We start from the raw sequence: 10,826 nt of genomic DNA, 5'->3' as shown, positions 1-10,826 counted from the left end.
TCCGTAGCCCTCCACTACGGCTCCTCTTTCTCTCTTTCCACTTTCACTGCCATCTTCCTCCCTTCCCTTATGGCGCGGTTGTGGTGTCCACAGAAAAACAAGTGAGACAGTTACCGCGCCTTTCCCTTCCTATAAATAAATCAGTTTTGTTCTCTATTTTGCCTCGCCGGGGTGGTGCAGTGGTGCGGTGTCCACAGAAAACAAGTGAGACAGTTACCGCGCCTTTCCCTTCCTATAAAAAATAAATCAGTTTTTTCTGCGCGGTCATGCCCCGCCAGGGTGGTACAGTGGTAAGACTATAGGTAAGACGCCCGACTACTGTCCGGAATACCCGGGTTCGAACCTGACCTCGGCGGGTGCGTTTCGATGGAGGCGAAACGAAGAGGGCACGTCCGTGTGGTGTGCGATGTCAGCGCACGTTAAAGATCCCCAGGTGGTCGAAATTGCTCCACTACGGCTCCTCTTTCTCTCTTTCCATTTTCACTCCCACCTTCCTCCCTTACGGCGCGGTTGAGGTGTCCACAGAAAACAAGTGAGTTACCGCGCCTTCCCCTTCCTATAAATCAATCAGTGTTCTCTATTTTTTCTTCTGTCCGCACAAGGCAGCGGAGGTGGCTCAGCTACAGAGCCAGTAGCAGGCCCGTGCATTTTCTTTTCCTTCTTCCTACAGCCACACAACAACGACGACTCCGGCTTCAAGTGTAGCGGATTAAATGAAATCTATTGTGGTTTAGGTTAAGGGAAGGCTGATCGGGTCCCTAGTCCGGGACAGTAAAAGCCGCCGTCCGTGCTCTTTCGACGAGGGCTCGCTGTTCCTAAAGTCCCTAGATCCGTGGATCTAAGGACTTTAATCCATCCATTCACCCATCCGTCCGTCCACCCACCCACCCATGCGATGCTTTGGGAGCCTTCAGGTGACAAACACAGGGATCCCTGCACCCTCCGCTTGTAGCATCGCAGCTTTCCAAAACCACGAGTGTGCTTTTTGGCAGGTCATAACTGGTGGGTGACATGGACTGATTGATAGGTTGGAGGTACAATATGGCGGTCATTTTTCCTTCACTAGCGAAGTGGACGAACGTGTAATTGGTCTGCGGGTTATTTGATGTCACAATATACCATGCAGATGCCATTTTTGCCAACTCGGGAAACTCGATCCTTTCATATGAGCAGGGTGCCGCCGGGATGGTGCAGTGGTAAGACGCCCGACTACTGTCCGGAGCTCCCGGGTTCGAACCCGACCACGGCGGCTGCGTTTCGATGGAGGCGAAACGAAGTGGCGTCCGTGTGCTGTGCGATGTCAGCGCACGTTAAAGATCCCCAGGTGGTCGAAATTACTCCGTAGCCCTCCACTACGGCTCCCCTTTCTCTCTTTCCACCTTCACTCCCACCTTCATCCCTTCCCTTACGGCGCGGTTCAGGTGTCCACATAGCAAGTGTGACAGATACTGCACCTTTCCCTTCCTGTGAACCAATTATATTATTATATGAGCAGGCAATCGAACTGGGACCATTGCACGCCCCGTCTCAAGCCTCGCAAATTCACAAGCATGCCTTTGGCAGGCGGGTGCTCGCTTCTTTGGCCACAATTACGTATGGGGCCCATTGAGTTCGAAATATTCGCCCGAAATAAAATCCATGTCATCTAAAGAGATTTTGTCATAGCACGATCAAGTATTCAGAAACGAGAATATTATAGAATTAAACGTTGCAAAGCAACTCGGGCTATGAGGGACGCAGTAGTGAAGGGCTCCGAAAATTTTAACCACTTGAGGTTTTTTTAACATGCACCAACCATCACATCTAGTACACGGTCGCCTTTCTTTTCGCCTCCATCGAAAAGCGGCCGCTGCGGCCAGTATTTGATCTCGCGTCCTTGGCTTCAGCAGTCGAGCGCCGTAACAGGCGTCACTTTTGTACCGAGCTTTCTGCGAGTCTCTTGCACAGTTTCGGTTTCAAGCGGAAAAAAGGCATACGATTTCCTCATGGTGCAGCACATTAGGAAATGAAATTGTATTTGTTTCAGAATTAACTGATAAGGCATCACCTTGTTCAAAGCTTAAAACTCATCATTTAGACTAACCACTCAACTGCAATAATTCAAAGGCAATTAGGTGGCCCTAGTTAATTGGCTGGATAATTAGATTATTTCAACATACTGTGTTCATCACGGCAGAGAGCTTGTTCCTGCAAATGTTTTCTATTTAGAACCCACCATGTTTAAAATTATTTAGGCTTCCCTGAATTACGTGGCCCACACATTGGACGCGATTTGTCACTCACGAGGGAAACACATTTCAGGGTCAAAGATGACTCTTCATTAGTTATCTGCTTTACATAGCAGAGGTGATTAATCTAGTTTCTCCCTTTAATTAAGTTTGTCTTGCAGAAATGCGTGGCAGTCTGGCTGATCCTGAAGATGCAGTGCTGGCAGTTCATTGCGACGTGTCATCCCAAGAGCGTACATGTGCAAAAAGGAAGCCCACAGCGCATGTGGCGAAAGTGGCGAGTGGAGCATTCATCGCTCCACTTCGTACTTACCAGCCACAGATAGCACTGTACATCAGCAGCTGCAGAACTAAAAAATTATCAACTGAAATGACGAAATAGCTAGAGATTTATAACAACATTCAAGATATAAAAAAAAAAGACAAAAATAAAAAGCCAAGCTTGGTGGGAACTGCCACCACCCTGCTTCAAAAGGGACGCTCTTAATACATAAGTCTGTTCTTTGGAAGCCTGTATTAAGCGTACCCGAAAGCATCTGCATTGCTGCACTTTATCTGGCAGCTTTTCTTGTGTACCACACATTTGGGGTTATTTAGTATACTACAGAGAGCAAAACACAAAGGATGATGTATCACAACAAATGTAACAAGAAACAATTTAATGGTTTATTGATGAGAAGAGGGGTGAGTGAGTGCCAGACAAATTTGTGCCAGCAATTTTGTTTGTATCCAGCGTGTTGTCACTACACTTAGCTAAAACAAAGAAAAACTAAATAACAAAAATTGTGTCCTACATTACCTTGCAACAGGAACGACTACATTATGGATTATTTCCCTGACTGCTTCAAACAATGCAAAAATATATTGCACATTTCTTTGCAATTACATTCTGCTGTTGCAAAGTCAAAGGAAGAACAAGGATCACAACATGGCGTCCCATTTGAAATCAGAAGAATATTCCGGTACTACTACCACAACTAATATTACTGCTACTACTACTACTGGAACTCAAGAGACTTCTGATGCGCGTACAAGAAGAGAGTGAGAAGTTTGGGCTTAAACTGAACATTAAAAAGACGAAGATCATGGCGTCTTGCCCTATCAAGTCCTGGAGCATCAATGGACAAGAAGTGGAAGCTGTGACAGATTTTCTGTTCTTGGGCGCCAAGATTACCTCGGAAGGAGACTGCAGCCATGAAATTAGGAGACGCCTGCTTCTGGGAAAGAGAGCAATGGTTAGCCTTGACCGCCTAGTAAAGAGCAGAGACATTAGTCTGCCAACCAAGATCCGTATAACCCGTGCTATGGTCTTTCCAGTTGTGATGTATGGATGCGAGAGTTGGACTGTGAAAAAGGCTGACCGCCGAAGAATTGACGCGTTTGAATTGTGGTGCTGGCGAAGACTCTTAAGAGTTCCTTGGACTGCCAGAAGATCAAATCAGTCGATATTGTCGACCATAAACCCTGACTGCTCATTGGAGGGTCAAATTCTAAAGTTAAAGCTCAGCTACTTTGGTCATCTGATGAGAAGAGAGGAGTCGCTGGAGAAAGATTTGATGTTGGGAAAGGTTGAGGGTCGCCGGAGAAGGGGTAGGCAGCGAACGCGATGGTTAGATGGCATTCTCGAGGCATTGCAGATGAAGCTATGTGATGTTAAGAAGATAGTGAGAGACCGGAAAGCGTGGCGTGACATGGTCCATAGGGTCACGAAGAGTCGGACACGACTGAACGCCTGAACTGAACTGAACTACTACTACTACAACTACCTTGCATAACAACAACGAAAAAACAAGAAGAAAGTTTCAAGTGTTGAGCCACGCAGCACCCTTTATTATAACTCCACCTTTGACAAGGCCATCGAAAAAGAATGATCAACACAACGCGCTGAACAGAAAGCAGCATGTACACAATATGAATCAAACAACAACAAAGCAATCGGAGAGCATCAAATCTGCATACGACGACCGCCTGAAAACAAAAGGCAGGCAAGAAACAATCACTGCACCAGCAGCGACAACAAAAGGAACGAAACGAACTCACTAGACAGAACATGAAGCAGGACAAAATACGTCGTTTAAGCAAGTCCTCATGAATGTTTGGCCTGACAAGGAACCCGCTTTCCAGGTGCTTGAGAAGATGAACAATTTCAACAAATGTGGATACACACAACTGACAGCACTGCAGCTTTCAATCTCGGAATCAGTCTTACACGACACGAGCACCCCGAGTGACAACACAAACTGTTTTGTTCCGCAATGCCTAATGGACTACAGGAGGGCTTGCGTCGATGACACTTCGAAGAGCATTGGCCACACACTTAGTCGTGCATGCAGAAGCAGGTACAACCTGAGCGCAGGCTGTAGAAGGCTGCTTCAAAAACTTGAGCACAATTTTTCACAATGACTAACAAATTCATTTGACTATAATAGCAAGATAAAAAACGAAATGATGGCATGAAACAATCAGCATTATTTAGTAGACAACACTTTCCCAGGACCACTTATTCACGCTTCTGGAGAACTGAGCTGGTCACACCTATCTACATGTGCACCACTGAAAATTTTTATTTTGCAAAGATTTCACGTGTAAAAAGGGTTATCTTACACATAGTCCATGTAGTATGTACAATGTACTATACAAAAACAGCAGCACTGCACAACGTGAAACAGTGTTCCAAGTCTTGACTGACTGACGGCACGCCCACCACAACACCAGCTTCGAAAATGGCGTCGGAAGAGCATGCCCGAGTGCTGTCGCACCAAAGGAGAGGTACGTGTTTAGAGACACTGACAAGCGGCGATGGCCTGCGCGGATCCAAGGTCCACAAGTGGCTTCGTCACGTGCAAGCGTGGTCCATCAGGTGCTTCTCAAAGTCCTAGGAAACGAAAAAAGAGGAAAATTAAAGATTTCGCCCGCCTTCCTTTGCTGCATTCAACAGAAGCAATGAGTAACAGCTCACCGCTGCAACTGCCACGACGCACTAGGTTTAAAAAGAGAGATCTATTTTATTTTCCTCACAGTATACGGCCCCTTCAACAAGTCTCCGGTACTGACTTCTGTGACCAGCGGATCGCTGGTCATTATGGCTTTTATACTGCGCAGCACAGTCAACGGCGGAAAAAATACGGCATGGAAGCCAAGAGGTTAAAGCACCATGACAGACTAAGCTCTTGCCCCTGCTACTGGCCTCTCCAGAACAAGAAACAAATATATTACTACCACTGCTGCTTCAGTGCAGTTCAGTCGTTCAGTCTTGTCCGACTCTTTGTGACCTTATGGACCATATCACGCCACGCTTTCCGGTCTCTCACTATCCTCCTAACATCACATAACTTCATCTGCAGCGCCTCGAGGATGCCATCTAACCGTCGCGTTCGCTGTCTACCCCTTCTCCGGTGACCCTCAACCTTTCCCAACATCAAATCTTTCTCCAGCGACTCCTTTCTTCTCAACAGATGACCAAAGTAGCTGAGCTTTAACTTTAGAATTTGACCCTCCAATGAGCAGTCAGGGTTTATGGTCGACAGTATCGACCGATTTGATCTTCTGGCCATCCAAGGAACTCTCAAAAGTCTCCGCCAGCACCACAATTCAAAAGCGTCAATTTTTCAGCGGTCAGCCTTCTTCACATTCCAACTCTCGCATCCATACATCTACATCACAACTGGAAAGACCATAGCACAAGCTATGGTAATGACAACCCACTCCAGTATTTCCTGCCAAGAAAATCCTATGACCGCTGCTGCTTAGCAATTATTGTAGCCCTGTGTTTACGTGCGCTTAGCAACGCAAAGAATGACATTAGCTATCATGCTAAATAATCTGCAACAAGGAGGTGCATTGAAAAATTTTGGAAGAAAAAACACATCTAATAAACGTCACTGAATTGAGCAAAACAGGTTTCTGTGGCAATTTAAATGAAGTCCTGACCAGATGGCTTTAGCTCTGACAAAGCTTGATATCGCTCCCAAATTTCTAAAAGAAAAACTGCAGTGTGCATTTTATTTTTTTTTTGTCCCCAGCGTGCGGTGTGGTCACTTGCCTTGCTGCAGTTGGGTCCGGAGAAGCTCATGTGGCATTGGTTCCACGGGCAGGTCATTGAACCTTTGCCACCGAGGCCAATGTGCTCTCGCTTGAGGTGGTGCACCAGGTCCTCTTCCCGGGCAAACTTGAGGTTGCACGGACGGATCTGCACAACATGGAGAAGCAACAAAATTAAATTATAAGGTCAGGAATAGTATAGCAGTTGGGTGGGAGTGGAACACAGTGTGGGGCAATGGCTGGTGCTTGCCACGTGGTTAACTTTGTGATAGGTACCTTTACCATTTAAAGAATGTAGGCATACTTCCTCTCTCATGTATAATGTGCAGTATTATAAGTATCGCGCTCTATGCCATGAAAACTCATTGTTAGCAGCACGTCAGCCCAGTTGAGGCGTAACGCAAAAATGTTTGCCGCCATAAACTTACATGAATTAAAGTCCACGACAGCACTGCAATTTCCACTCCGACATAAAAGAAACTGGGAAACTAAAGAGTGGACGAAAAAAAAAAAAAAAAGAAAAGAGGCCCGAGAAAAGGAGAAGAATATGTTGAAGCCTGAATTCACATAGTGTATGAAATAAGGGGGGCGGGAATCAATTCTAGGCCACAAAAACCTTACCTCACATGCCTGCACGCTTGACTTGTCAAATTTGATCACTTCCACTCTGCCCTTGCGGTTGCCCGTCGCAATCTGCAGGGGATAAACAGATAAGACAACACGGTGCTGGAAAAATGCCTAAGGAGAAGCAGAAGCCCAATGTCATGACAACGCTGTGTTCACACCAGCTATGGACGGTGCACAGGTATTTAAAACACTGCACTAGTAGTGGAAAAAAAAAAAGAGAAAAGGATAAGAAAGAAAGCTATGGAGGCAAAAGGCACACAATGAAAACCATATTCCCTCAATATCGGAACGCCGACTTCGCATTATGTGAAAGTAAAAGAGAACAGATACAAAAACTCTGGGTTTCTGGGTTTTGGGCTTACGTGACACAAATACATGAAAATACACCCGTACTGCATACATGTCAACCACCACCTCAACAGCTGGCGATAAGCACAGTCAGATGTTGAGGCTCTACTACTAATTTCAAGAGAGCACAAAGGTGCGTGAGACATTGGTTGTAGCACAACTTAAAATAAGAATGGAAAGTACAGCCTTGCGAAACAGCAAAATTTTGGGTGCTGAGTGAATTTGAATATTTAAAACTGAGTGCGAACTGAAGCTAATATTTTTTTAATACTTTCCGAATGCTGCCAAGTTAAATTACAGATGATATATTCTGCAAAACGTGGCTAGAAAGAAAAAAAAAATGCGATTTTATCAGATGGTGTGAATATGACATTTTTATATGCAAAACAAATATGAGTAATGAAAATTGAAGGCATGTAATAAAAAAGAATATCAACTACTAATTTAAGAAATAAGTACAGATGGTAGAAAATAAAAGATGTTTTTAAAACAAAAACAATGATGCAAAAAATGTGAAAGGAAACAGAGACGTTGCAAGTGATTTTCGTTTTCAGTTATCGTCTAGTAGAATTTGCAATGCCTGTAAGCTCTACAAGGCACTAAAAAAAATTTCGTAGCGACAATTAAGACTGCTTAGGTGCGATTATACGAAAACACGAACGTGATCACAAAGGCCACAGGAGCCTCTTCACATAGCGCCATACAATGCCGGCCCGGCTGCCACTCCCATGCAAGCAGTCACGTGAGGAATCCTTAAGAATGCACACATTTCTATAAGCCCTAGCACAGAAGTTTCAAAGGAGCGCATCTCTTCCTTTCCACGAGTGCACAATGTCTTCATACTGCTGCCGACAAACGACTGGGTATTGGTACCGTGAAAGTGGCTCCTTCGTCAAAGGCTTTTTTGTTAATGAGGCTGGTTAAAAGAAAGCAGGAATCATGTAGTGGCAATAGCAAAGAACTCTATTTTGTAGACTAGTACATCTGGTTTGCAATTATCTGGATGACAACTGCAATCTGTGAAAGTAACAAGTTGAATACCACCGTTAGGTCTAATTAATGCTCACATGAAAAAAGGAGTATGCTGAATGCTCAGCCTTTCATTTCGATGTCACAAGTTGTGGGACAGTCTGCCGAGATTAGGTTTTGCACCTAACCGGAGAACGCGATTTTGACAGTTCAGTCGGGAGTAGTCTCACAAGTGACGTAAACTTTTGGCGAGCTTGCATAACTAGTCCTAGCATCGTTTCCTGAGCCCCTTTAATGCAATGAGAGCAGCTCTTTGCTCGAGCTTTCACGCTTCACTTGGGAAAAGAAGGAGTTTAATTAAGCGCCACAGAACGTCTAAGCGATACTGAGGCAGCCTTCTCACCAGAGGGCCGTTGACATCCAGACTCATGACCATGTTTTTTCCGGCACCATAGTAGACCACTTCACATGAGAAGTCCTTCCAGAAAGAAAGAAACGGAGAGAACAAAAAGGCAAAACATGAGAAGGAAAAGTACAAAATGCAAAAAAATAAAAGAGAGACGAACAATGCTAAAGAGCTGCTCTTGTGACCCAGTCCACGTTAATCCAAGAAGGCCTGGCCACTGATTTCCCACCAGGTGTAGAGAAAATGGCGATTCACTTGCTACCAACAAAGCAGTCATAATCGTGACACTTGTGCAAGCAGCTCTTTAGTTCAGAAATAAAGTTGTCTTCGAACACTGAAGTGTAAATCAGATCCAAATCTGAACAAAACAGAAGCAAATATCTTCGTTGTAAGACGGGTGTCCCACTGTAAAAAAAAATATTCAGTTTTTTTTTTTTTTTTTTTTTTTTTTGTAGCAGAAACAAGTTCCACTAGTGCACATTTTACTTTCGCAACTGGAGAAAAGTAGCATTGTCACTGACTGCCAGCCCGTGACCCACTTCCATTATGCAATCAGTTTGACATGACACTGCCTAAAGCTTCTGGACAGTATGCCTCGCTCGCAACCATACAGCTGTAGCATGATTATCATGCGTCACGGAATGATCTGCACAAACCCCACCATAATATTTTTTTTCTCTTAGAGCAAGGGTTCTAAAAAGTTTTGCTTCAAGGAACCACCCCAATATGCGCTACTGAACCCTTTCCCCTTCCTCTGTCACAAGCATCACAAGCACAGTTAGCCGCAACAAGCATCACATTCGATCAGTGTTCCTTCTGAATACGAGAACCTTCATTTTGTTTTGCTGCTTTCTTTTACAGTTTCTTTCGCTTTTGTAAGTGTTTGTTTGTTTGTTTTCCTTGGTTTCAGCTGTCAGTTTCTCATTCAATGCTCATCCCTCATTCATGCTCGCACCTCTCAAAGGCAAGGGTGCAGAAGACTACCGCCACAAGAAAAACATTCCATCACTTCGCGTGCTTGACCAGCTGGGCTATAGGGTCACCTCATGATATGCTCGAATTTCGCTAGCTATCTGCCGCTCCCAGTGTTCCTTTCCCTTTATTTATTATTATTATTTTTTTTTTTCAGGTAAACACCCGCTCGGCTCAGCTGAAACTAAAAAATCACACGATAAAACATCCTAAAGGACATGTACACCTTATTTTTTTCTCGACTTGTCTCAGTTAGTTTCATACCATCTCGCTGGTGTTCTAAACATCCATAGATTTGGCCCGCGGCTTTGGAACGTTGCCAAGTTCATCGGCATTCTACTGGCCTTCCCTCGGCATAAAACTAAATGAGACACACCCGCAAGAAATGTATAAGAAAAAGAGGAGGCGGACCAACATGGGTGCTTGCGGACCACACAAAAGTAGCCCACGCAACTCCCGGGTATTGCGAATCCCAGTTGTGAACCTCAGCTCCAGATTGCGATCTAGAGACCTACCTTGGTCCGGTAGCAGCGAATGAGGCCATCAAAGGAACAGCACACAAGAAGGCCCTTCTGGAAGCGCATTCCTGTTGCTGCGCTCTTGCTCTCATACACCTTGTTCAGGCAGCCCGTCTGGGGACACAAAGGGAGGAATGTGAAAGCGACATTTCACACGATCGAACCAGACTACGTATCTTGTACGTGGCCTGACCTTGAGTGTGTCTTTGGCAAAACTTAGGATAGCAAATGCTTACCAAGTCATATCACACAGCACAAACCATCTGACCATCTGCCCAATGTTGGTGCAGTGGTGCCACTGTCCGGCCCAAACATAGGACCAGTGCACTGCCAATATAGTACCAATATTGGGCGCCACCTGGGATATAGCATAGTTATACTCCCTGTCCACCCACGGTCAACTAGGTAGACATTGGGTGGACCATTGGTTTGACTACTGAACTGACTACTGACCTTTGAACTGACCTCCTACCTACACGCTTTCCCTCTGATTTACCGACTAAACCATGACTAAATATTTATGTCCTTGCCTCACAGAAATCAACATGACGCTTGCTAATATAAGCCCCCTTATTTCATGCATAGCAATAGATGCACTGTGTGTTTGCTGTGAGCAGCGTACAATATCTTGTCAGGTGCGCCACAGTTGTCCACATCCAGAAATGCCTGAGGGCAATAAAACAAAACAGAACATAAAAATGGGAACCCGTGGCTGAT

General features: G+C 44.9%; 1 protein-coding gene across 4 annotated transcripts in view; it reads right to left on the bottom strand.

Moving 5' to 3' along the window:
- Nucleotides 1–4,024: 4,024 nt before the first annotated feature.
- The window catches only part of LOC146175774 (uncharacterized), a 58,214-nt gene continuing 51,412 nt past the window's right edge, over nt 4,025–10,826 (bottom strand). For all 4 annotated transcript variants that reach the window (XM_084582142.1, XM_084582145.1, XM_084582143.1 and 1 more), the window contains 5 exons: nt 10,107–10,223; nt 8,617–8,691; nt 6,891–6,962; nt 6,271–6,417; nt 4,025–5,103 (listed from right to left, as the gene is read on the bottom strand). In XM_084582142.1, coding sequence (XP_084438268.1) covers nt 5,065–5,103; nt 6,271–6,417; nt 6,891–6,962; nt 8,617–8,691; nt 10,107–10,223 — 450 coding nt within the window. In that variant the 3' untranslated portion in view covers nt 4,025–5,064. The remainder of the gene's footprint in view (nt 5,104–6,270; nt 6,418–6,890; nt 6,963–8,616; nt 8,692–10,106; nt 10,224–10,826) is intronic.

Source organism: Amblyomma maculatum, chromosome 10, assembly GCF_055883805.1.
Source record: "Amblyomma maculatum isolate TAMU_Amacu chromosome 10, ASM5588380v1, whole genome shotgun sequence".
Lineage (NCBI taxonomy): Eukaryota > Metazoa > Arthropoda > Arachnida > Ixodida > Ixodidae > Amblyomma > Amblyomma maculatum.
This window is presented reverse-complemented; position numbering and strand designations above follow the sequence as displayed.